Source organism: Xiphophorus hellerii, chromosome 2 (genome assembly GCF_003331165.1).
Source record: "Xiphophorus hellerii strain 12219 chromosome 2, Xiphophorus_hellerii-4.1, whole genome shotgun sequence".
NCBI classification, from domain to species: domain Eukaryota; kingdom Metazoa; phylum Chordata; class Actinopteri; order Cyprinodontiformes; family Poeciliidae; genus Xiphophorus; species Xiphophorus hellerii.
Genome location: NC_045673.1, coordinates 17,542,369 through 17,570,057, shown reverse-complemented (window position 1 = coordinate 17,570,057; position 27,689 = coordinate 17,542,369). Strand labels below are relative to the sequence as shown.

General features: G+C 38.3%; 2 protein-coding genes across 3 annotated transcripts in view; both read right to left on the bottom strand.

The window, feature by feature from the left end:
* Positions 1-9,845: 9,845 nt before the first annotated feature.
* Positions 9,846-24,103, bottom strand: LOC116734397 (uncharacterized). Of its 2 annotated transcripts, none has more exons than XM_032585768.1 (4): positions 23,821-24,103; positions 12,181-16,185; positions 10,505-10,567; positions 9,846-10,411 (listed from the first exon to the last, which is right to left on the bottom strand). In XM_032585768.1, the coding sequence occupies exons 2-4, from the start codon at positions 16,136-16,138 to the stop codon at positions 10,275-10,277; spliced, it is 4,158 nt and encodes a 1,385-aa protein (XP_032441659.1). In that variant the 5' UTR covers positions 16,139-16,185; positions 23,821-24,103; the 3' UTR covers positions 9,846-10,274. The 2 variants fall into 2 exon arrangements, with proteins under 2 accessions (XP_032441659.1, XP_032441666.1); XM_032585775.1 differs by having other exon boundaries at positions 9,846-10,408.
* Positions 9,846-27,689, bottom strand: part of amn1 (antagonist of mitotic exit network 1 homolog (S. cerevisiae)) — a 213,512-nt gene continuing 195,668 nt past the window's right edge. The window contains exon 5 of the mRNA XM_032585738.1: positions 9,846-10,296. The gene's annotated coding sequence lies outside the window, so the exon portion shown is untranslated. The remainder of the gene's footprint in view (positions 10,297-27,689) is intronic.

The following is a 27,689-nucleotide window of genomic DNA, read 5'->3' as shown; positions in this document are numbered from 1 at the left end:
TTATATTGTTAAGGAAAAATGATTATTTTAGTACTTAATACAGTTAATCTTACGCATGTGTAAAAAGGGTATGTTTGATACTCTTGTTTTGAACCGGACAGACAGGGGTCAGAATGCAGATCACTAAATGGGGCCTCTTGCGGCCCGGCCAGAACACAGAACCATAAATCAGCATTCCTGCAGGCAGTTGGGGGGAGACCTGCCGGAGGCCAGCATCTGCGATGGTGTAAAACTAATGCAAAATAGAAGATTGAAACCCCTTAACATTTAATTTCTAAGTATTAATACCATGTTTTTACTGAAGATTGTATTATCTCATTTTAAAATTACTAAATGATGAATGTATTTGAAAACTGTATTATCTGTGACGATATTAGAAGCAAATGGAAATTGTTTGAATGAAAATGTTTTCTTTACTATTAGAAAATGGCTCAGGAATTATACTTTATTTTGTCCTGTGGATTTTATGTATTATTTTGGCAGAACTCAATCTTTTGGGGGGCTGACTGTGCAAAAGCAAAAACTGGGGTTTGCAAAGATAACATTTCTTGAAAATTACCAGATGCAAGTCTCTTTGAGAACGTTAGGAGAGATCATGGAAGAGACGTCAGATTCCGAGGGTGTCTGCGAAATCTTATCTTAGGACTTTCGGCGCCGGGGACATTCGTACCTGGCACGGTCCAAGATTAAGTGGTCCGCCCTTGTCTCTCGACAGAAACCAGACAGAAACCAGACGCCTTTGGAACTTCGCTGTAAATTAGGAGACTTCTCAAGTTTCCCTTAGTCCCTACGGGAGTTTCTAATTGGTCGAAGAACGGAACGCCTTAATTGAATATATTAAATTGAAGAAACATCCACTCAGTATAAAATTTCGTGTAAGCACTAAAAATTCAGAATGCTACCACTGTTTTGCTTTTTGGCATAAGCTTTCTCCAAAGACGCGTCTTTGCCCCTGTTTTCTTTGTGTTTCTTTTTCTATTTTTCCTGTTACAGGTAATGAATATATATCTCTGTACCTCAGCAGCTTTGTTAATTGCTTCATGCGTTGTTTTGTATGGGATTAAACTCTGTGATCTGTGACGTCAACGCGCAGTGTCGTGGTTTCACTTTCTCCAGCCGCAGCCCGCCTGCTAAAGATCCTGGGACTTTAAGGGAGGAAGAGCCATTAAATTAATCTTCCTTAACAATATACAGACACACACAGTGAGCAGCACTGTCATGGGGCCTCCCCCCAAAAGTCACGAGAATGAATCCTGTGCTGGCGTTTACATCATATCAATCAACCCCTTACAGAGACCCAATTGAGATGATCAGAAATATAGAGAGCCACACGTGTCACGCATGATGACCAGAGGTCATGAGAGTCTTCTTGATGGCTGGCGCCTGTCCCGCTTCAGGCAGTATATCAGAAAGACCTTCTGTTTAAAAACTGGATGTAGTTACAACATCCAAATCTATTTGAATATACTATATTGTATATTACTATTGATTTTCTAACACCGAACCCCTTGTCTCTGCTTCTATTGGCTAATTCAAACTCATAGAGGTCAGAAGGAGTTCACCTTAAACACTGTATGGCATTGAGACATCCTGAGGGACATGTTCAAAGTTCAACCCTCTCCCTGTCCAGTATTCTGCCCGGACACACGCACAAACACGAACGGCTTGGTAAGCAAAACCGGAGTTAATTACAACATTCTATTTAAATATACTATATTGTATATTATTCTTGATTATTTAACACTTATTGTTTTTTTATACTTTAATTGTATTACTCATAAAACTCGGAGCCTGCCTCTGTTTCTATTGGTTGAATTGAAATTACCGGGAATATAGTGTAACACGTGTTAAGCATGCTGAGGTCATGAGACATCCTGGGGGGTATCATGTGACCGGATTGGGGGGGGGTCATCAATAAATTTGTAATTGATTACGTTTCAAATACAATCCTAAACTGGTGGGTTTTTAGTCGAGCTTGCATCCATAGAAGAATGGATGGTTTACATTGATCATTTATAAGCTTTAGTAATGGAAAATTCAACAACTGCAGGTATACTATATTTTATTAGTGAACACTGAAGTGTGTAAGACAATGGATGGAGGGAAAGCATCATTAGGGCCAAGAAACACAGCATATAACTCAGAGACAAAAGTAGTGGATAATTTTAAAGGTAAAAAAACAATTTCCCATATTGGAGCAACTCTTGCAGCGTGGTTGTGGAATGTAAAAAACTTTCAACTTTAGGGAAAGCTGAAAGATACATATGAGCAACCTCACCTAGGCCTGTTTAGTCCCTGTCGGATATACTTCAGAAATAAATTTACAGATGAGGAACTTTTACTGACATGTTTCACACTAGCAAGTGTTACAGAAAAAAAAATCTGAGTTTCAAATGTATTTAAACCAACATTTACTATTTTGGAGAAAGCATGAAGCAGTGGGAAGATCAGTGTTGATTCAACAGCAAGAAAAAGACTCAACGTAAGCATTCACAATGATGCCAGGCCAAATTCTGGAAAGGGAGTGATGTTAGAGATTGTCTTTCACTTTAACTGTGAAAAAAGCTAAAAGTTAAATTTGAGTAGCCTCACATAGGCCTGTTTACTGTCTGTCACATGTTCTTAAGAAGTACATGTACAGATGAGGAACTTTTACTGACATGTATCACACTAGCAAGTGTTATAGAAAAAAAATCTATAAGAGTTTAAAATTTAAGTGATGAAGGAAATCACAAACTCATAGTCAGCACTGACTAATCGTGCTAGCCTTAAATAATGCTATAAAACAGTTAAACTGTAGGTTTTCTTTAGAGGTATGTGTCCACTATTGCACCTGGACGCACACACGCCCACACACGCCTACACACACACACACACACTCACACATATGCAGGTTATTCACTGATCACCACTGCCATCGACCTTCCCCAGAGGTCATGAGAATCACACAGATGGCATGTGGAGCAAGGCGGAGGCGGAGGCGAAGCCTTGTCCTGCTTCACCTGTGTATCAGAAAGACGTTCTGTTTAAAACCAGAGGTAAATACAACATCCGAATCTATTTAAATATACTATATTGTATATTATTCTCGATTATCTAACACGTTGTTTTTTCATACTCTGTGTTGTACTTTTATTCCCTCACAAGTGGTCACATGTGCACACACACCCCGACACACAGATGGCGTGCTGTAGATCCTGAGAGCTGATAGCTGATAGTCGATGAGCATGGTGACCAGAGGTCATGAGGATGAACTTGCGCTGTTTTAAATTGTACCTACCGGATCTTTTTTCAGTCTGGAAATTAGTTTTCCAGAGATATAGAGTGTCACACATGTCACGTGTGGTGACCAGAGGTCATGAGAATCATCCTGAGGGGCTTTTAACCCACCTGACACAGATGGCAGGGCCCTCTCCCGCTCCACACAGTGTATCAGGAAGTTATTCTGTTTAAAACCAGAGGTAACTACAACATCCCAAATCTATTTAAATATATTATATTGTATATTGTTCTCGATTATCTAATATGGAGGAATCTAAAGGTGCCTAAACTCATGGAATTTATAAATAAAGAATTACACAAGAACTCCTTCTGCTCGTAGTCGAACGGGAAGAGATTTTAATGCACATCTGCGGAACCAAAACATCACATTCACATTGTTACAGAAATCCAAAATCTCTTGACTTCTACTTCTGATATCAGTTTTTTATAGAGTCCCAGCTCTACTGGTGTGTATTGGGAAGCCTCGACCAATGGCGTTGCTCTCCTCCATTTGTGCAGCGCTTCTGGCGCCATCTTACACTGTATGTGTATTGGAAGTTCTGAGAATTAGGAGATGACCTTCTGGAATAATTAGAGATGTCTTGACCTCAACATCTGGTCCATTTCAGACGAACTACATGTATTAGTCAAATTGTTTGTTCCTTATCTGTCCAAACAGAGGTTCCTTCCCACATCTTGAGCTCCGGCCCGGTTCCTTTGCTGGCGAGCAGGGGAAGGAACGGCTGCCAGAACTTTCTTGCACAACAGCTTAAACTAACAACTTTCCTCTCTTTAGTGATTGTTATTCCACATCTCTCTAAACCTGAATTCCTTCCTGACTTCTAGGTCAGATTGACCCAGTTCATCTGACACAATACATTTCCTTTAAGTTAAAACATATCTTAGTGCGAACCAACCAAACAACATAATTTTAAACTATTAATATAATTATATTCCTCTACACTAACACGTTGTTTTTTCATACTCTGTGTTGTACTTTAATTCGATCACAAGTGGTCACATGTGTACACACACCCTGACACACAGATTGCGTGCTGTAGATCCTGAGAGCTGATAGTCGATGAGCCTGGTGACCAGAGGTCGCGAGGATGAACTTGGAAGGAGTGGGAATAACAGATGTCGTAACAGATGGGGTGGGGTGGGGGTTGGGGGGCACATCCTGTCACCGGAAATTAAAAGCAATTAATTAGGGTCAATAATCACTCATCAATCACTCCACCGATTAAATTTTCACAGAAGGGTGTCTATATATCTTTCTGATAACATATACTAAATATTTCTAACAATGCAGTTCAAGTCACATCGACACCTGGACCTGTTTTTGTTATCACATATCTGGAACAAAGTTTCAGAAAACTGCAGAACAGCTGAAACTCTGAGTTCCTTAAATCAAGGCTAAAACTCCTCTCTTTTTTTAGAGCTACCTTAATGTGTCCTTTTCTCTTTTCATTTTATTTTGTTAGAAACTGTGGAGTACTCACTTTTAACCCAGAAAAGGAATTAGAACAAACGTGGAATCCAGAGACTATTAGTCACTCTTTAGCTTATTTTTTAGAAACTGTAGAGTACTCACTATTTAGACCAATATTATACAGTTTAGATTATTTTTGAGATTATTATGCAGACTCCTATTTTTGCAACTCTACAAAGGAATTTAGAACAAACTTAGAATCCAAAAAAAATATAATTCTTCCAGAACAGGAACACTTAGTTTTTATTATTACTTAGAAACTGTGGAGAACTCCAGAGAATACTTATACTTACTTATGTTGAAGTAAATTATTAATGACTATTATTTCATAAAGGTTTTGAATACTTTTATTATCAATTACTTTTACTTCTATTGATTACTTTTATTATTTGTGTTTATTGATTACCTTACTATTGATTGTTTTACTCATCTTATTACTCATTTAATCTTATTACTCATTTATTCTTTATTTCATTTTATTATATGTTAGATGTGTTAAAAGGTCACAGTTTCTGACACCGACTGCGGTTTAAGGGTGACAAGTTGTCTGTTCTCTGGAGACTTGTTTTAACAGGAAACTTCCTGACCACAATTTAGCTCACTCAGCAGCCACTGTTAATTGGGGCCTCTGAGCTGCACGGATGCAAGACTTGTGAGTTGAACAAAAGGACAATAGATAACTATCTAAGAATAAACTGTTGATTCTGCAAGTAAACCGCGTACAACAAAAAGTCAATAAAAGTGTTATATGCAGAAGTGTTTGTGGTTAAGGTGTCAACGCTTCGAGACTGCAGATGTTTCCATCAGATGACCTGTGTGTCACCTATGCCCCATTGTCAAGAAGAAACTGTCTGTACTTATTGCTTTATTCCTTTCTTTGTGTGGTTAATGATCTCTCCATTGGCTACGTGTTTGAGTCTGTATAAGAGGAGGCTACTGAGGCGACGGAGCCAGAGAGATTCTTTTGACACTCATGTGTGTTGATGACCACTGTGTGTTAAATGACCTTTCTCCAATTGCAATTGCTTTAATAAACTTGTATCTTTATTCTGATATCTGCCTCCTAGATTGATGTTGCTTTAACACTTACCACTGCAATGGCCAGGTTTTCGATTTCTCCCCAGAATGGCTGAAACAGGGCCAAAAGACCCTGTCCAAACTGACGACTGATGGCTCAAATTAGACTCCATTCATCCATTTTTCTATGCTTCTATTCTTCAATTGTAAATGTGGTCGTTGACCGTCAGGCCAGAAGGTAGGAGTCTGAATAGTCCATGTTGGGGGTGGGTATCTATGATACCAACAGGAGATCAGATCTCCTGTAGGTAATGCTCTTCAGTCTAGTTTTGAAGCATACATGAAGTGTTGAAATAAAGCTAAGAGGGTATAAAATGACAGTTTAGAAATAAACTAACCAAATTAATTGTGTTGAAGTCGAAGTCTAAGGAACAATTGTGCAACTGTGAGATGCGTTGAGGCCATTACCAGGGTACTTAAGGGTACTTAAGGGTACTTAGGCCATTTGGCCATCTCTAGCCGGAATATGAGTGTTGTCCAGGTGGACTACCTTCGGCCATTGCAGTGTTACTTACTTACTTACACTTATCTAACAACCCAGACCAGGGATTAAAACAAACAGAATCCAGAAAATCTACCTTAGCAGCTACTTTTTAGACTTCTTCCAACCCAGAAAAGGAATTAGACCAGAGGATACTTACTTATACTTATCTAGCAACCCTGAATAGGAGTATCTAGCATATATACTTTGAATAGATCAACATTTGATTATTTTTCTTCTTTTGCTCTCTCATTTGGTTTGTTATTTTGTTTGTATTTCCTTTTACTTCCTGTAAAGCACTTTGTATTGCCTTGTTGCTGAAAATGTGTTATATAAATAAAAATTACCTTTACCTAGGGGACAAAAAAGTATATTTTATTCTATTCTACTTTGAAATAATCGAAAGACGTCATATGATTCTAACAAGTAGCAGCTACATAGACTCCCTCAGTTAGCTTTGGAGGATAGCTGTGCGTCGAGCTCCATCTGTCTTAAAACAGATAACTTACATCTGTCTACAGAAAAAAAATACTTTTTATCTGTAAACGTTTGATTTTAAAGACTGATACATTCTCTCTCTCATTGTTATGGCATTTAACAAATTGAAATCACCTTGGTACTTCAACTGACCTATAACAAGAGAAGTTGGTCTGATTTCACTTCAGAAAATGAGAAAAAAAACAGTGAAACATAAAGTTCTGGTTTCAATTGCATCTGAAGTTGTTTGTGGAATTTTAGATAATAGCTTCTTAGGACAGAATACGTTTCTTAAGTCCACACTAGTGTAACTAGACTTGTTTGTGAGCCTATTGTGTGTGTGTGTGTGTGCGCTATGTGTAAGCCTATTGTCGCATTGTATTTTTCCACTCCTGCTGGAACATAGGGAGTGTTTAGAGATGTCAGAGGAGGTGCCACATGCAGATAAGGTTCAAGTTTCTGTCTTTGTCAACATCCTAACTGAAGTTGCTGATACCACCCAAAAGGTTGGTTCCCAGACTCCTGGTGAAAAACTGTATTGTGACAATCAAAAGTTTACTGAAAACAAAGTAGTTCAAGGTCATGCTTTAGGCACAGTTGTAAGATGTGTCTGTTTCAAGACTGATGGTACTGGACACAGCTATCTGAGGTCTGTCTGATAAAAAGATTTTGACTCTTTGTTTAGTTAGAACAAACTAAACAGATACTGAGTGTCTGATATGTCTGACTGTATGTCCTGTTCTCAGTCTTGCAAGGATAAAGTACTGTTTGAGGGAAAATCAATTATTTTTGCTTGGTAACAAAGAGTGACTAACTAACATACTAACATAACCCCATGTACATCTCCTCCTCCACAAATATATCCTGTAAAAATCCTCCTTCTTTGTTTTCATTTTTTGTTGAAAAGTCTTGCTGATTCAATGTTCCCAGGAAGTCTAGCAGAGGCAGCTGTGAAGAAGGTCCTTATTAAAAAAACACAGCAAGTTCAAGGTTAACCTTGGCAAAAACAGACACCAAAATATACACTAGAGGTATTTTCCCATGGATGCAAAGAACGATGTGTTTGGATGAACATCAAAAGAGGAAGAAAAATGATGTACGACGAGATAAATATTAACTTCTACTGACACTAGTTATTTTTTTAAACGTCTGCAGCCAATTGTTTGCAGGAAATCGAAAGCCCAAAACGTAGTAATTCAAGATGTCAAGGGAAAATGTACATAAAGTGGAAACAATAAGTTTCCAATTAAATAAATTGACAATAAGTCAATACAACTATTAGCATAATAGTTGTTGGTTTAAGAAAAAAATTATGAAAATAAGAAATGTCAAAAAAAATTTAATATCGAGAAACTATAAAAAGGGGGGTGGAGGGAGGGGCAAATAAAGACAAAAACTAAAACCAGACTGCAGCTGGTGAAGCAGGGAGTTTGCAGCATCAAGACACAAAAATGCTTCTTTCACTCCATTTTCTGCATGCAATTCTGTATTCTTGCCATCTTTGAACAAGTCTTCCTTTTTAACACAATGTTGCAGGAAAATATGTTTAATCTGAATAGTTAAATGAAGTTGAGATCACACCCCCGGTCCTCTGATTGACTGAGCTTTATCCAAAAGGTTTGGTCTGTAGGATTCTTATGTTTATAAGTACACTCTATGCTGTGTCTTTGTATGCAAGGAATCTCATGCATTCTTCTTGTGAAAAAGCGCAGCTGTTGAGGGGAGTACAGGAAAGTTGTGTGTGAGAGAGAGATGGGGGATGGGAATGGGTCTGAAAAATGAGTCAGTATTTAGACAAATTGCTCTGAAAATTTGTATCTAAAACAGCTTTCAGCCTATCAGGTCAGGACACATATTGCATTCCACGGTTTCCCTCCTGAGTGGGTGGATGGTAACTCATTAAATTGAGTAACCTTGCAGCAAAATAGGAAACGGTCAGCAAATGGTGACTGGCAAAGCAGAGCAAAAGTAAAGGCTCTTATGGAACAATTGTGCTGACTGCATGGAGAAACTAAGATCATGTTTTCAGAGGAGTTTTCACAAACCAGAGATTAATTCGCCCAAGAAATAGTCAATGAAGTAAGCATGACACCAAGAACTGACCAATGAAGAACATCTGTAGGACAAGAAACAATAAAAGAAGTGGAAAGGAAGGGAGTATAGTTGTTTCCTTGGAGCATACAAGATCAGAGGCAAAGAATGCTGCAGATGTAGAAAGAAATCTGGGACAACAGGTAGACTGCAGGCTGCCGTCCAAAGGGAGTCAACATGCATGCCTTCAGATTGGGTATCTCTCATCAACCATAACTATAGTTACCTTTTCTCAAGACTATTTTTATTGTGTGCCTGTTTCAACACTTTATATCTCAAGTGTTGAAACAGGCAACACTTGGGTGAATGCATTACATTGGTAATAATACATTCATACATTTGATATGGTCTTCCAAGGTCATTGTCAAAATCACATGGTTTAACATGCAATCATTAGCTTCTCTGATTTAGCCAAGAAATCACTGACTTTAATTATAACCATTATATTGATATTTTCATTTAATACAGGCATGCTTCTGTAAAAGAAAATTGGAATGGCATATTTTAAGAATATAATTATAACATGCCTGAGCATGACACACAAACTGTATTCAGAAAGAACCCAGACTGGAATTTGAACCCAAGAACTTTTTGCTGAAAGAAAACAGCTTGCAAAAGATTCACTTCCTGTCTATACATGACAGCAGAAAAATGATGGCGATAAGTTATTCACTTCACCTGAGTGGACATAATGTTATAGTGGATTCTTGTCTTCACATTAATCCTATAGCTCTCATGTTTAAAAAAACAAATCATTTTCTGTATATGATCCATCAAGCTTTGACAAGTTGTTAGAAAATTAAATAGGTTTAATTAACTGTTAGTTAAGCATCACATTTGTATAACACTCATGGTGCTTTGTACATTGCAAGCATTAAGTTGGTCTTTCGTTGTTCTGATGTGTGTGTGTGGTTTTTATTTCAAAAGTATTCCATATAAATCTTATCACATATGAACAGACAAGAGTTAGCAAACAATCATTTATTTGCTCAACAAGAAAGCAAGACAAGTTTAAAGTTTATCTTTTCAAACAACACACTAGCTTTCTTAGACAAAATCATAAAGCAATGTAAAAAAAATAGAACACTTCTTGGTACAAAAAACATGAAAAAAAACCAGTAAAAACAAAACAAGCAAATCTTGCCAAACATTTGGCTAATATACTCATACGCAGAATGTAAAGTAATCAGTTTCAATGTGTAGGCTTTTTAAAGTAAAGGTGAGGAAGCAGTACTGAGGTCTCTTACTGGGAGATTAAACCTAAAACATAGTATTAGTCTACTCCCTGAGCTTAAAATATCAACACTGTCAGTAACAAAGTTTAGTAACTTTATTTATGCATCAATCAATCATCCGTCGATGTGCATCAATCAATCATCTGTCGATGTGCATCAATCAATCATCTGTCGATGTGCATGTCTTCTCCTTGTATTTCTTCTGATACTCATGGAAGAGGCTGACATTCTTAGAGACACGCTTAGAGACACGTAGTGGCTTGTATTGCTTTGGTTCACTTGGATACCAGGTTCCTGCTAGGAATTAGATACACAACGATTGGTCTCAGCACTTATGTCAAATGCAATTTATATTGAAAATAAAAATTAAAAAATAGAACAATATTTTACCTTTTGGTTTTGCTGCAACGTTCTTATGAAATGCATCTTTTTCTTCTACTGGTTTCAACTTATCTGGAAATTTAAAAAAAAGCAAAAAATCTTATTTGAGTTGAACAGAGGGAGAAATTAAGCAGAGTCTGTTGAGGGGTTTAAATTTTTCCAATCGACATTGGCCAAAACTATAAAGTTAAAAGTACTCCCTGGTCACAAAACTGATCTAAAGTGAAGATTTAAATTTGTCAATGAGATCTTGCTCTATAACATTTTTAAATAATGTGTCCATCTGTATAAAAAAGCTATGCCGATAAGGCCAGAACTGCAGGATTACTAAATTGCCATGTGGGGCCAAACAAACTCTTTCCAAAGATCACATATGGCTCCCATAACCATTCTTTGGAAATCCTTGGTTTACAGAATCTAACAGTAATGTAAACTCAGAAATAGCTATCCCATTTTAATCTTTGTTATAGATTAAACAATCTATAACAAAGATTGATTGTTTAATCTTAATAGATTGGGGGGAAGGGTTTTACATGAACCCCTCCCCCAACTTCAAGTAAAAGCCAGCTAGATGATGGTATTCATGTGAGCAGAACATTTATCAGATTGTTGAGACACGTGCTGTGCCAAGTTTCTTCAACAGAAAGTCACACTGACCCAGTCAGTCTTAGATTATCAGGCAGTAAACACAAATGTAATAGTTTCCAGAACAGCAAAACAGAAACAATCTGTTTGCTTTTGAGGGTCTTGGCTGATTTACAACTTAAAAGTTACATAATTAACGAATGTATGTGTTAGAGATTTTTTGGTATTATCATTTTATTATTACTTTAGTTCACATTCAGCCTATAGATCATTGTGATTTTCTGTTTAAAGTGTTCTCTTCCTTATGTGTGTATGAACTGACCTGGAGGTCACTACTGTCTGTTCATCTTCATGAGAAATAGTTAACACTGAGTTTCTCAGACCTTAAATCCTTTTGCAAGAACACCTCCTAATTTAGTAACTACCTGTGAGCAGTCGTATTTTGTTTTGTTGACAGTATTGACCGAGATTTGAACCGGGCTCAGACCTTTGATCAGATATCACATCTGGAACTGGGTTGTTAGTTGTTTGGGTTAGAAGTTTTACGACCTCTGTTGTTTTTCCTGACTGCCCCCTTGCCTGTTTTTCTTTGACAATAAAAACAGGAGCTCATGCGGAAGCAGATCAGAACGCTCTGCGAACGGCTCGGAGGAGCAGTTTGCAAAAGCTTGACGTGAAATTCATATACTTTGTCTGTGGTTCTTTCTTTTATGTAGGTTCGAAAGGAAAAATACCCATCAGTATGAATATAAAATAAGCAAACCCAGCCACATGTGTTTTCCTCTGAACTGCTCTGAAGAAAATGTCAAGATTATGAACTTGTGTTTCAAAATTAATGTCCCGGATTTGTTTTTTTGTTGTTTTAACTATAACAATAAATCAAATACTGACATGAGTTAAAAGAATCCAGCATAGCATGAGAGAGACAGACAAGGTGTTAAGGAAGCTCAAGTTGGTTTAATTGAACTTTGGCTCAACTGGATCTTTTGCTCTGGCATTTCTCATCTACATTAATTTGTGACTACTAACCAAGAAATATTCATCACAGAGAAGCTGTTATAAGATAATTAAAAATGTTCTTTAAAATTATTTGCATTTACCTGAAACAGGTTCAGCTGCCTCCTCCGTCTCAGCAGACCCATCTGCCAAATTAAAGGTGTTTGGCAGCACATTGAACTTCAAGACAATATTGTCATGGACCGGCATCTTGTCACTGGTTTCACCTCCCTGCTGATGTTCAGGTCGCTCAAGGGTGACACTGTAGCGCCTTCTCTTTGTTTCTTCCCGCGTAAGGCGATCTGAGAGGGCCCTCCTTTTCTTCTTCTTCTTTAAACTCTGAATGAACTTTTTAGTTCTATCAGAGAATCTCAGTTTAGGGGAAATTGTCTGTGCCTGCTCTTTTGTGCTTTCCCTAGAAATTACAGCAGGCAAACTGGTTTGCCTTTTCAGTTTGTTTTTGTGCCGAAAAAAACCTGATCCACTCGTAGTTGGAATACTGCTCCTCCATTTTTCATAAATAAGCTGTTTGATCGAGTAGTCCCTTGTGGGATCAGCTGGAGTGGAGTCCATTCCCAAAGAGTCTAATTTCACAGACAGGACTTCAGGAGGCTTGTGTTTTTCATAAGATACTCTTATTTGAGAAGAAACCAGGACATCATCTTTTCTGGATGGAGAACTCATCTCTGGTTGCCCAGCTCCGAACAACACCAATTCTACAGTTTTTCCTTCACAGGCCGATTCTTGAGCTTCGGAGTTGTGATCTGTATCTGAGGCAACAGGCAGTCTACATTTAGGTTTCTTTAGAGTTCGGAAATATTGGTCAATATTCCTTTGTCTCTTCTCTGTTTTTATCTTATTAACGACAAAGTTTAAGGATGTCTGGCTGGTGGCGTCACTAACTTGAGTTTTGTTTTCTGAAGGTGATTCAGCCTGGTCGTCAGATGTTAAAGGAGCTTGTTCACAGTTTTCTTTCTGGTTAAACCACTGAGTTAGCTCATTTGTTTCAATAAAATTGGAAGGATCTAATTTGGTTAGCTGGGTACCACACATTGGATCACTCGACTGCACAGCTCTTGTTGATGGCAGCTTTTCTTGTACATGCTCCAACTCAGATTCCCTCTCCTCGAAGACAAACTCGTGCATCTCTTTTGGAGAGGAAAAATCAGCAGAAAGTTCCCCAGCCTCCTGGTTGCTTACACCAACAGCATTTGACTGGCTGCAGGTCTGGAAAATTGGGTCTGATTCTTTTTTATCATAGAAAGAAAAAAGTTGGTCATCATTGTCGTCAGTCAAATCGATTATCTGACTAAGGTTAATGGACAGATCAGGGCCATTCTGAGTATCAGTTTGATGATTAACAACCTTCTGGCCAATTGGTAAGCAGTCAGGATCAGGTTTAAGGATCTCAATGGTGCCATCATTTGCATTTTGTTTGTCTCTGCATTGGCATTTGGAGGAGAGTTTGCCTAGTCCTGAGTTCATTTCTATAAATCTTGCAAGGCAGCAAATCTCTTTCAGCTGATTGTCTGAAGATTTCTTTTGTTTGGGATCACTTATTGTGGAATCCATATCTTCAGATCCCACTCTCTGCTCAGAGCCACTTGCATCAGTTTCTTCTCCACAGTTAGAGCTCGAATGCTCGTCTTTCTGCACTTGCTCAAAGATGACTTTTGCTTCCTCTGGAGGCAAAACCTCTATTTTAAACAAGTAGCTCAAGTCACAGGAATCTTTCCCTGGCGACTCCTGTGGGGAAGCAGTAAGGTTCTGGGGGGTTTCATTTTCTTCAGTCATATCAACTTCTTCACACTCTGTTAGAGGCAAAACTTTGTTTACTGACTCACTGGCAGCTTGATCAGGAACGTTTTCGAAAGTCTCAACGTCGTCGATTGTGGTTTCATCCACATAAAGATGTCGCTTCAAAGCCCAAGGGAAGCCAAACTCCTTATCTATGTCATCAAGCTGATCATTGACATTCAACCACAAAGATCTGTAAGGAGGTTCTGAGTAGACCTCATCTTCCTTGAGGATTTTGTACCGTTTTAGTTGGTCCTTAAAGTCAGGGCTAACTTGTGTGAGTATAGAAGTGTTCCGCTTGATGTGTGTGTTACAGAATTTTTCTGAAATAAAATTGATTTCCAAGGCTTCCTTGTAGCCATGAAGCATCGCTAAAATATTTTTACCCCACATCATCATAACTATTTTGACAACAGTCGACACCTCAGAAGTGCCCGTTTGCTTGGGTTCAGCTTCCATCACCATTATCAATTTGGTCAGTTCCTCAGCAGTCCAAGATTTTGTTGGGAGCAGAGAAAGTTCATGAACAGGTGGTGATTGAGGTGTAGCCACTTCAGTTTGTTTTCCAGAACCAGTTTGACTTACTGACTCTTGTGAAACCCTTTCAACAACCGATTCATGATTATCACTCTCTGGTGTTTGAGTTAAACTTTCTGGCTCTGAGTCTGCTTTGTTGGTGATCACTTGGTTTTGATTAGATTCCTCGCTTCCAGGTGTAGTCTCACAAATTGTAACTGCATATGGTGAAATCCACGTTTTTTCTGCATCATCCACAAATTTGCAAGGTTCAGTAGAGGCAGGAGAATTGGGCTCCTCCTGAGACAATGGGGGAACAACTGCAACAGCTCTTATGCCGGTATGACCAGACATGGAGGAGGAACAGCTTTCATTTTGTTTGAATGGTGAAGGCATTCCAACATCCTTATTTGAATGGCTTACTACAGCGGCTTGACGCTCGCCTCTCTGCAATAACGCTCTCTCATATCCTTGTGAAGAATTACTCAGCGAATCGATGGGAAATCTTTTAGTTACAGTTTCATTGATGTCAACTACCGGACCACTTCCACCCCCATTCCCTGATGCAAAACGGGGGTAGACAACATTTGCTATTGAGTTTTGCTGAAATGATGCATTTGCAATTTGCTGTGCTCTTGACTTAACACTTTGAGGCCAAGGCTGTCCAGACTGGAGGGATAAAGATTGGCTAGCCTTCAAGCTGGGATTTTCAGAATTGACTACGGTCGCAGTTTGGTTACTTTGATTAGACATTCTGGACACAATGGAATATTGTGGGCTCCTGTAAGGAGGAGGGGGATCTTTTTGTTTTGAAAGAAAATTTCTTTCATTCAATAAATTTATATTCCTGAAACTTCTGTAGTTGTTATACGAAGGATTGCTCTGAGTTGAAGGTTGCTGATTTATTTGATGCATAAGCAAAGGATGTGTAGTCTGAGCAGTTGAGGATGTACACTGAGTAGCAACATTATTGTTTTTAAATGTCTGAGAGGTTGCCATTCCACAGCTTGATGTATAGTCTCCTCCCTGAGAGAAATTTGGTCTGTGAATTTGATTTGAAGACACATGAGCTTGACCATGATGAATAACTGCAGTTAGTGTTTTGTTGGCATTGACCGTCTGGTCATACGGAAGTGAGGGAGCAGCAGTGGGTCTGGTCATTCCTCCATTTGCAGCTGGATGAAAAGCCTGCTGGGTCCAGTTTTGTTGAAGATGTGAAGCATCCGTGGTCCTGTTCATCTGAACCCCATTAAAGGAAACTGTCTGTTTGCAGCGCACCGACATGCTTTGTTGGGCATAGGTGGTGTTTGTGACAGCAGTACTATGTTGACTGTGGTCTACTCCATTTTGATGAGCGTTTTGAATTGGGGCTGGCTGAGATGTGCCAGTGTTTGTCACAGAAAGATTCTCATTTTGTATTTTGTTTAATCTATGCTGCTGCTGCTGCTGGCTAAGAATTATTTGGAAAAGGGCATGGTGCTTGAAATGTGAAGCATTTTTCGACTGAGCTGCCAGATAAGTAGTATCAGAGTTCTGCCAATTTGACATTTGTCTGCTAGGGTTTGCTCCATTCTGCGAGGCAAAATTAGTGCCGTGAGACAGCTGCACTCCTCCATTCCCCGTCACGTACTGCTGTGTGGCGTTTGCAGACCAAACTCCTCCTTGGTATGGATGGGTAGCAGCTTGTGAGGTTTGAGATGACTGTCCAATCTGATGAGTCGGCACATTCACCAGTGCGAAGGAATGCATCTTTCTATTTTCTTAAACCTTTCTGGAAGGTCGGCAATAAGATGTTCCTGAAATGAGACAAAATAGACTTGTTAAATACATATAAAAAAATTCTTGTAGATATTTGAATCTGTCGATCAGTGATCAGAAGACCAATATTGAAAATTTTTCAAAATAATTTCTTTAAAATGCATAAAAAATGTAAGCATTTTTCAGTTTTCAGTCCATCATAGGAAAGTTGAACAGTTACTGCAATTATTTCATTTTCTGTTGGAAATGCAACCAAAGAAAAACTCCAATACAACCCACAAAATATTTTTCTCTCTTCTTTATTTTCTACAGTGTTTGGAATAAATGTTCACTTAATTGAGCACACCAAAGACTGTAGTGTAAATTCTATAATAAAGGATAGAGAAACCATTCAATAAGTGGAGAATGGTTGACGTACGTACGACTGTATGTCTTTAGATGCTTTATTTGAAGGCAAACGGCATACAACGACTCTGTCACCAAACTAGTCAGAGAAGCAGAGCTCAGATGTAAGATGCACATTTCCCCTTATCCTGCTTACACACACAGACAAGTATAAGATACAAGAACAAAAAAAAAACTCAGCCCCCTTCAGTAACAGAAAAACAGCGCAGCATATAAAGTGATAGCCCTGCAAAACACCTGCTTGAATACATCCTCTTCTCTGTGTTTTCACACATATTGTGTGGCCTTTGGGTGCACTAGTTTCTTGCACATCATGCCAGACGCTTGCCTGCACATATAAACTGAGTAAAGGTAACAAGACAGACACATTTAAAATGTTCCATTACAAGACGCTACTAATATTTTGGGTCTTCCATCTTCCTAAACATAAGCAGCCAAACCCTACACATCCTATGATTGTTTTGTTTTCTTTCCACTCTTCCCCCAAACCTGAGGCCTGAAGCGAAGCAGCTTTTGGATCAGTATTGCAAAAATTGCATATCTGCCATATTGCATTATAAGGAGCTGTTGTAAAATTCTTCAATGTCTGTCAATGAAGCCCAGGCGAATCAGAAGCAACAGACTGTGTGCCATTAATACTATTCCAGTGTCAGAAATCTTCATTAATTGTGATAATTCTCTTTTTTTACATGTTTGCAGATCTCAAAACTAAAGTACTGTTGAGATTACCACAATTTCCTGCTGTTAGTTCCATGAAAGCGGCTGTAATATTTAAAGTGCAGCTGTGGTGTCCAAATAAGATTTTTTTGTTGATACTAGGCCTGTCACGATAGCAAATTTTGCTGAGCGATTAATTGTCTCAAAAATTATTGCGATAAACGATAATATTGTTTGAAGATCTTTTTACACTGATTTAATGGAAATGATGTAATAATGCATGCAATTTCCTGCCAAAGATAGATACTGTTGAGGAAAAATGATTATTTTTAGTGCTTAATACAGTTAATCTTACGGCATGTGTAAAAGGTATATTGAACATTCTTATTTTGAACAAATTTCTTAATTTTGAACAGGTTTGTGTTAAGGATTTAAAACTAAACTATTGATGGGTAAGTTTTCAAAGTACAGGAACCAAATGCAGATCAAAGGGGATCTCTCAATGAGGCTCCTGTTGTGTTATCAGAGGACAGGAGGCCATAAAATTAGCATCTCCTGGAGGGCAATATCACTTGAGCCTGGAGGAGATAAGTCTGTTTGGTTCACAGAAGATCAAAAGTCTTCCAGAACCAACATCTGGGATGGTGTAAAACTGAATACAACATAGAATGTTGAAACCACTAACATTTAATTTCTAAGACATTTTTCTAAGTACTAATAGCATGTTTTTAACGAAGATTGTATTATCTAATTTTAGAACTACTAATCTAGTAAATGATGAATGTATTTGAAAATTGTACTATCTGTGACAATATCAGAATCAAATGGAAATTGTTTGAATGAAAATGTTTTGTTTAGTATTAGAAAATTGCTCAGGATTTATGCTAAATGGGGTTTTGGAAAATGATTGTGTTAACCTGTATACTTAGGATTGAATATTATGTTTCATAGGTTAGAAAAGGAATTATACCTCATTTTGTTCTGTTGATTTTATGTGTTATTTTTGGCAAGACTCAATCTTTTGAGGTGCTGGGTGCAGAGGAGCAAAACTGGGTTTTGTGAAGATAACCTTTCCTTGAACCAAATTACTGGATTTAAGTTTGTCCTGAGAATTTATGTAAGGAGAGATAACGGGAGAGACTCCGGATTCCACAGGTATCTGTGAAATCTTATCTTATGTTTTTCTTTACCCAAATGACCGTAGAACCCAGGAGGCCAGGATGCAGCTGTTTGCTCTTTTGGTGAACCAGAGAGCAAATGGCCTTTGATCTTTGGCGTAAATTAGGGGGAGTTCTAAGTTTTTCTGAGTGTCCAAGGTAGCTTCCAGTTGGTCAACCAGAGGTACGCCTTAATTGAATATATTAAAAAGGAAAGACACACCTTCAGTATAAGAGTTCGTGCACAGGAGTAATAATTCAGATAGCTGCCACTATTTTGCTTTTTTGCATCAGCTCTCTCCAAAGACGCGTCTTTGCCTTTTCTTTGTTTATTTTTTTTTCCTGTCTCAGGTAATGAATGTATATCTCTGTTCCTCTGCGGTTTTGTTGTTAATTCATACGTTGCTTTGTATGGGATTAAACTCTGTAATTCTGTGACGTCAACACGCATTGTTGTTTTCCTTGTGGCCGCACGTCGCCCGCTGAGAGTACCTGGGATCCAGAGGAAGAGAGAGCCAAACTTTTTTTCCAAAGTTAATTTATAAATTATTCTTCCTTAACAATACACTTTATTTTCAAAAGAACACTAAACACTGGAACTGATAAACAACATAAACAAAACAACCACAAACAAAAATAAAATGGATTCTCAGTCTCCATTAACAAAAAACTCACTTGGAAAAAAAAACTAAACAACATAAAGCCAAAGTGGAAATAAATACTGCATTGAACCAAAAGAGGGCAGATTATGAAGTCTGTATAGTATGTTGCCCTTCAGTAATAATTAGATTTAAATAGAGAAGATGGGCACATCGAATACCTGATGCAATAGTTCACCCTACATGATTTTTTGCTCCTATTTTTCCCCTTACAACAATCTTAAAACTTTGGTCTTTCTAAGATTGTGTGGTGTGTTACGGTAGATCGTCCTCCGATCTAAATCAGGGATTTTTCCCGACTGGGATCTTAACGCAGCCTGTCGAATGTGACAGGTAGCCAATCAGAAAGCGCGGATTCTCCTCTGTGTTTTCTGAGGGGAAATTACGGAGGGGAATCCCAAACAGCTGACATGGCGCAACCCGAAGTCCAGCGGACATTGGAGATGATACGTGGAAACAACATTAATGTTTATTTAACATGCAAAGAATATAGAAATGACAAGAGGAGGAGTTGGAGCGAAATTGCTACCGCAGTTGATAAACCCGGTAACTTTTCAGCTGTTCTTCGTTAACGTGACGTAAATAGGTTATAATGATTTTCATTCAGTCAGGACTTTACGCTGACACTAGCCACATGCATTGCAGGTAGATTGTAGTAAAGCATTAATTAATGCCTGGTTTTAAAATTAGTTCACTGAACTTGTAGCCATTATTTTGTGCCCATTGTTGGACATCACACGGCAGGAACGAACCCGATCGAACCGTTATACCAAGGATTTCTGTCGGCTAATGTGTGGTCTGTCAGGTTTTGAAAATGGGCCGACAATCGGCTGCGCTGGGCATTATACTAAGGAAATGAGGAAGGGAGAGTCAGTGGAGAGCACCGGAGTTGAGCCTTTTTTCATTCGGTGTCATTAACAGAAAGAGAAAAAGGCCGGAAGAGACGATAATGATAATTAAAATGACCTCGATAGTTTTAATTTATGGTATGATTAATCGATTTATCGTTTATCGCGACAGGCCTAGTTGATACAAACCGTTTACTATGAAATTCTTACATAATTATATTCTGTTTGTTTTTTTTTTTAATCCAATTTTTATTTTACACAAGACTAACGCAAATCAAAAAAGATATTCATCCTTAGATGAATTCATGCCTTAGATACTTTTTTGTGCCTATCCTCATCTTATAAGAATTCAAGGCTTGAAATATTTAACTCTGCGTGTAATGAAACTATGAAAGACTAGTTTCATTTTCTGAAATGAAAGACAGAAAAAAAAATTTCTTCAAAATACAATGGTTCTTAGAAAATAAACAGGATTGTTAGGAGAGATAAAAAAAAAACAGCTGTAGCAGTCAAGGAAAACCTAACTGCATTACTTTGTCTAAAGGACTTCAGTAGCTGTTGGCGATATTACAATAATGGTAAATACTGAGATAAAACACATAAATATATCAATAACTAAGTGTTGTCTAAATTTCTACCTTGAGGTCAGGGACAAATGTGAAGAGACATGATTGAAATAATTTCCGGAGTTAACATGCAAGCTTCCTGATTAGATAGGATTAGCAAAACAGATGCAACCCTGGGTAAGCCTAGAGGCTGTGACATCTTTTTCTATGTTAGTCTAGCAGGCAGTGTGCAATAATTATTAGTTGTTGGCATGAAAGAGCAGAGGAAAAAAGTGATGGTTTTGTTTTGATATATATATAAGCTGTTCAACAAAATCTGACATGGTGAATGTGGACAGATTAATTGAGATAGTTCGAAGCAGTCACAAAGGCCTATTATAATACCCTGCAGATGTGTTATCTACACCATTCTGGGAACCTTGAAAAAGAGTCTTCTGTTATGTCGTTTGGAGGATTTACGCAACTGGCGTGATTAAGAATTTTTTTTAAACATCACAAGGTCAGATTATATATTACAGTCTCCCTTAGCCTTCGTGTTAGAGTTGTTTACCTTGCCTATTTGAAAGTGGTGATTTTCAGCAACACCAATTTATTATTGTCACCATCTATACAGTCCAGGATTGATTTAACTAATGAGCAGAAAAGCTTTTATTCTGAAATTGACTTGGAAAGTCCTTTCAATATCAGACCAAGCTTGCACGAAGACCTCCATCCAAAATGAGCATACGCACATTCAGTGCTAGCAACACCTAATTTTTAGCACTGTGCTACACTGCACTGTGCTTATAACAGTGGTTCCCAAAGATTTTCTGGGACCCCCTATGGATTACAATAAAATTCCCCCCAGAAAATAAATAAATAAATAAAAAGTCAACTGGGCACACACATCTTTCAACCAGACATAAACCTATACACATATTTTGCTTTCAAATGCCACTGAAGTTTATTTAACACTTCAGGTTGCAACAAAACACACTACAAACCATCTTTACATTGAAACACTTTTGTGTAACTGTTGTTTTTTTTGTTTTTTTTCATCCATACAGATTCCCGCCAACCCCCACACCGCCCTTGCAATGGCACATACACCCCCAGGGAGCACGCCCCACACTTTGGGAACCACTGCCTTAGAACATATGATACGCAATATGAATGAAGTGTATTACCTTAACTTACATTTCAGTTAATGGAGTAAGACTGGTAGTCTGGTTTTAACAGAGGTGAATGCACGGGATAGGAGTGAGATTAATGGCCCAATAAAACAGTTCTGGTTCCTGCAGAGGAAAAGACATTTGGGTGCTTTGGGAGGATAGTGGTTGGAGTTTCCCAACCCCCATCCTCCTGATGGTTGGGAAGGAAGATGGGGGTTGCTATTGTAGGATAACAAGTAAGAATGCGTGCACTTTTTATATGAAGTTTGTGCCTTCAGTAACCTTTGTTTGAATATAACGGGGTAATTTTTGCTTAAGCTATTGTCTGCACACAAGACAAACTAAAGGAAGAGATGGCACATGTGTGTAAGAAATAATAAGATGATGTACAGTACAGACCAAAAGTTTGGACACACCTTTTAATTCAATGAGTTTCCTTTATTTTCATGACTATTGACATTGTAGATTCTGAAGGCATCAAAACTATGAATAACACACGTGGAAATATGCACTAAACAAAAAAAGTGTAAAACAACTGAAAATACCCCTTATATTCTAGTTTCTTCAAAGTAGCAACCTTTTGCTGTGATTACTGCTTTGCACACACTCTGCATTTTCTTGATGAGCTTCAAGAGGTAGTCACCTGAAATGGTTTTCACTTCATAGGTGTGCCCTGTCGGGTTAATAAGTGGGATTTCTTGCCTTATAAATAGTCATGAAAATAAAGAAAACCCATTGAATTAGAAAGTTGTGTCCAAACTTTTGGTCTGTACTGTATATATGTGCAGCTTGACAAAAGCTAGAAAGATTTCCAAGTGTCTGGTTGAGGTGCATTATCAATAATTGCAAGACAAAAAGTGTCCACACACACATTGGGACGCTGCCCTAAAAAATGATATTTGTAAAAACTAATTTATTTAAAACCCCATTGTAGACTTCAAATTACACATTAGTTCATCAAAAATATGATTGTAAATATGATTTTAGGTCCCTAAAAGAAATCACTGCACTGCAAGATTTTTATATTGTTTTCAACTTTTTTTTCTTTAATTAGGCAAACCTGCAAGACCATATGCATGGTTCAGATCTACAGTGAAATAAGGACCTTTTCAACAGAAAACCACTTTGCTTGTTTCATTAAAATATTCTGTTTAGTTTATCAGCTACAAATGTAAAAACAAAATAAATAGTTTTTGCAATGTTAATAAGAGGGAAAAAATGCATTTTGTGCAGCCCCCAGAGTACTTTGTAATTTTACTATTTTGGTTGGCTCCCATGCCAAAATGTTGGGCTCTGTGATTAAATACTGAGTGTCCCGACATCCGGTTTTCGTTTCCTGTCTATTGTCAGTTGAATTCGTGATGAGCAAATAAATCAAAACAATCATTTGCATGAATTGCAGACGCTACAAATGCAACCAGGAAAGCATATTCATGGGAATTGTTTATATGCACGGCTGCAGCTCACGCTGCTCTAGCAATATTCTGTGTTCCTGCAGTGGGTCAGTGACTGAAGGCAGGTCGAAATGTGCAGCAGCGCTCTGGAAAACCTTTACAGCGTTTGGTGGAGGCTTCGGTTTCAGCCGAAATGCCGTCCGAAATGTCGTCCAGAGATCAACTGCTGAAAGGCACACAGAATATGAGCTGGTTGGTGCTGGTGGAGATCGAACTGAATCGGATGCCGCGTTGTTTAAATACGGCGTGTTTAAGAAGACAGTAAGGAGACTGCCTGCAGTCACAGTCCGCTTCTTCTTTGTTTCCTGCTCTGCAGAAAGACATTGAGCAGATGGAGTGCTTTCTCCCGTTTCCGCCCTAGTGACGCATTTTCTTCAACAGGCATAAACTGGACAGTGTCCAAAGTTGGACAAGAGACTCCTCCTTTTTCTGAGGAGAACTTGTGGTAGTACATGCCAAAAGCATGTAGTACACGTTCAAGATTGCCTAAAACATGTTGCGCCGAGTACATCCACTATTAAGTTTCAAGTTCTCCAAAAATCATTTTGTCGAGAAGACCTTTTTTATTTGAGACCAATTTTTGGATGTACCTGCTACCAATTTTTTTTTTTTTTTTTTATTGTTGCAACGCAAAAGTTTATAGGGTGGAGGGAAAAACTCGGAAAACCCCACCGTTTCCCTTCTAAGAGTAGCGTTACAGTTTTGGCTACTAAATGTTAGCGGTCGTCTAACCAAACCAGAGCTGCTAAAAAGTGTCGATATCAACACAAACTTACTGTTTCACGGTGAGGTTCCGCTCCAAAGGCAGCGTTTGTAACCATCCGGAGTGTTTGCGGTTAGACAATCTCCCCTGTTCGCTTTCTCTTCCCATGAGATCTCTGCAGTTGTTTCAGAGTCATGAGCCAAAACCATTCCCTCTATTTGCCATCCATGTTTCTGAGCTGCGCATTTCTAGTTCTTAATTTTCTCCAGCTGCGTCAATAACGGCCGATATCTTCCTGTCAGCCAGGAAACTGCGAGATGTCTGTGCAGAGGAGTTGGTCACGTCAAGCTGTTTGAGGGGTGTGGCAATGGTTTGATTCAAACATGTTCGAGTGATATTAGCCCCACCTTCTGAAAACTACTTAGAATGGTTTTCAGAAAAAGAATTTTGACTTTTTCTCTGATTTCTGACTTTTTTGTACGGAAGAGGATTAGGGCCACTAAAAAAAAGGAGAATTTTGACTTTTTCTCTAATTTCTGACTTTTTTTGTACGGGAGAGGATTAGGGCCGCTATAAAAAAGAAAAAGGAAAAAAGAAGAAGAACTTTGACTTTTTCTCTGATTTCTGACTTTTTCTGTACAGAAGAGGATTAGGGCCACTAAAAAAAAGGGAGAATTTTCACTTTTTCTCTGATTTCTGACTTTTTTGTACGGAAGAGGATTAGGGCCGCTATAAAAAAGGAGAATTTTGACTTTTTCTCTAATTTCTGACTTTTTTTGTACGGGAGAGGATTAGGGCCACTAAAGAAAAAAGAAAAAGAAAAAAAGAAGAATTTTCACTTTTTCTCTGATTTCTCACTTTTTTGTACGGAAGAGGATTAGGGCCACTAAAAAAAGGAGAATTTTGACTTTTTCTCTCATTTCTGACTTTTTTTGTACGGGAGAGGATTAGGGCCACTAAAAGAAAAAGGAAAAAAGAAGAAGAACTTTGACTTTTTCTCTGATTTCTGACTTTTTCTGTACGGAAGAGGATTAGGGCCACTAAAAAAAGGAGAATTTTGACTTTTTCTCTGATTTCTGGCTTTTTTGTACAGAAGAGGATTAGGGCCACTGAAAAAAGGAGAAATTTGACTTTTTCCTCTGATTTCTGACTTTTTTGTACAGAAGAGGATTAGGGCCACTGAAAAAATGAGAATTTTGACTTTTTCCTCTGATTTCTGACATTTTTGTACAGAAGAGGATTAGGGCCACTAAAAAAAAAAGAATCCTGAGAGTCAAGTTTTTTTCAGTTGCCTTTATCCTCTTTCATATTTTTGTTAGATGTTTCTTCTCAGTATTCTGACTTTTTTTATATATATAGAAATTTTACATTTTTGTCTCAGATTTTTGAGAAAAAAATCTGAGAATTTTTGGAATTTTTTTCTCAGATTAATTTCTGAAATGTGGGTCAGTAATTACAGAGATGTTATGGTGCGTTCCATTTGTAGCCAGAAGGCGAGAATTCTAACTTTAGAGCTGATAAAATGCCCTGGGATGTCTCCTGAGCCCCTTCCCCACACAGCAGAAGATGGATCCTTGATTTTTGGAACTAATCTTTGTGATCAAAGTTGTCCTCTTTAACATCAAACTATCCACTTTCTCTTACACAATGCAAATACCAAGACCCCCTGTGCTGACCTTTTCAAAACGCCTTGATGTATAACAATAAATAACTTCACACCTACAGTTCAATCAAACCTCTCTTCATTTTGTTGAGAAACACCCAGTAGCATTGGCAACCTGAGGTCACATGATGAATTGACCAGACTTGAAGAAATGGTCCCAAATAACCCACACTAGCATAGCTACTTCACTTCCTCAGTTGCTTCGGATGCAGATGCGGGTTTTTCTCCCTTGCCTTTCTATCCACACAATGAAATGAGCACACATAAAGCATTTTGGGTTCTGTGTTCAAGTTTAGAATTTTTAGCCAAATTCTTTTTGTTTCCTTGTCTTTCGGTAGGCAATGAAAACTACCGCTTTTGTTTTGGGAGCACGTTCAAAACACACTTGCTGCAGCCACAAACTAAACTTGGTCTGATTATTAAAGTACAGCCATGAACTGCACAAGAGTTACCCGAGTTCCACAAGGGCAGACACAAGTGGCAGGTTGGCCTCTGTAACAGGTTAATGTGCAGTTCGGTTCGGTTCTAGTCCAGTGGGGAGATTCTGCAGCGACACTTAGCAATGGACAACCTCGAGATTCTGGTTGTGATGGACTAAATGAACCCAGATATTTTATTTTGTCTTATAAAAAATTTTCCTGGCCCAAACATAATGATAAAGATCATTATCATGAACTTTATTATTTTTTAAATACAAAAGAAAAATAAAATTCACATCACGCCAAGCTAATATTATGTAGTTCTGGTGTTTTACACTGTCGGCGCAAATTGCAGCTCAGATCTCTGACCAGCTTCTTCAGAGCAACGAGCTGCTAGCAGCTGCTAACTCACGTTACAAAACGTAACGCTGTGTTCCTGTCGCTCCAGGTGATTAAACTCACAATTACGATCCTCTGTACTGAGCAGTTCTCTGATAGCAGACGGTGTGTCCGTGAACAAGTTTAACTAAATATTGTATTATAACCGAAAAGAAAAACTTCTATCATGAATACAGATTAGCAAAAAACCCTACAAATTACACTGAAATACTGCTACTTCCGGTGGGCGCCGGAAGTAAGACCCATAATCGTTTCCCCACTAAGCCTCCCAGTAACAAGGTGGATAAAACACAGAATAAACTGCTTGCTAGAGCAGACTTAACAGACATCTATCACTGTTTTTGTTCCCACCAGGCATGGTTTTAATAAATGCATCATGTCATTGACTTGACTGGTTTATGTGCTTCTCCCTCTTCAAATTACTTTTACCCTGTAATGACTGATTTTACCCATATTTTCAGGGGAAGCCAGTGGAACCAAAATGTACTGCTTTCTATCTTTGTTTCATTTTTTTCTTAGACTAGGACCACCACAAAATGAATAGCCTCACTGATTGAACTCTGAAATGAATAAAAAGTCATTCAGTTAATCATTCAGTTACTCAGAATCAGCACAACATTGACTCTTTCCATCTTTAAGATGAATAGAACAAACTCCTCACTGTTGAAGCCATGGTGTTGGCATCACTTTATTACAAATGATAGTAAATAATTGGAAATGTAGAAATGAATTCTACCAAGATAGAGCTTAATCCGCTATTACTGGACACAACTGGAGTTCCATAAAGTCTCGTAAAAGTCACATTAAGACACAATCAGAACGCATCATGCTAAACCGATCCTCCGCACAAAACCATCTTCCAACGTTTGTTTATCATGTCAGAGTTTTAACAAGAAAGAAACACACAGAGTACAACCGGTAAAATTGTTGCTTTATAAGTCACAACAGTTGGAAGTGTACATTTTATCTTTAGGGTTTTATGTAGCACCATACTAATAAGCTACATTATTGTTGGTGAATAATATCACAGTGAACACAGATCCTAATCATCCATCACTAGTGGATCTGCTCTTCTCTTCTTCTGCAGCCCCTGCATAAACAGGAAAAACTGATGTTTGTCCGTTCTGTAGGACACAATTTCCCTCACAAGTGCTCACATGTGCGCACACACACGCACTTACACACACACCCCTACGCACGCACACTGACCACCACTGCCATCGATCCTTCCCCAGAGGTCATGAGAATCATCGGCCTTCCCCAGAGGTCATGAGAATCATCCTGTGAGGTCAGCCCTGTCCCGCTTCAGGCTGTGTATCACCGTTTAAAACCGGATGATAGGTATTTTGTTTACCTAAATACAAAGAAAGAACCACAGACAACGTTTATGAGTTTTCAACCAAGCTTCTGCAGAAGGAGAAAACATAGCAAACCACTTCTCCAAGGTGTTTACCATTCGTT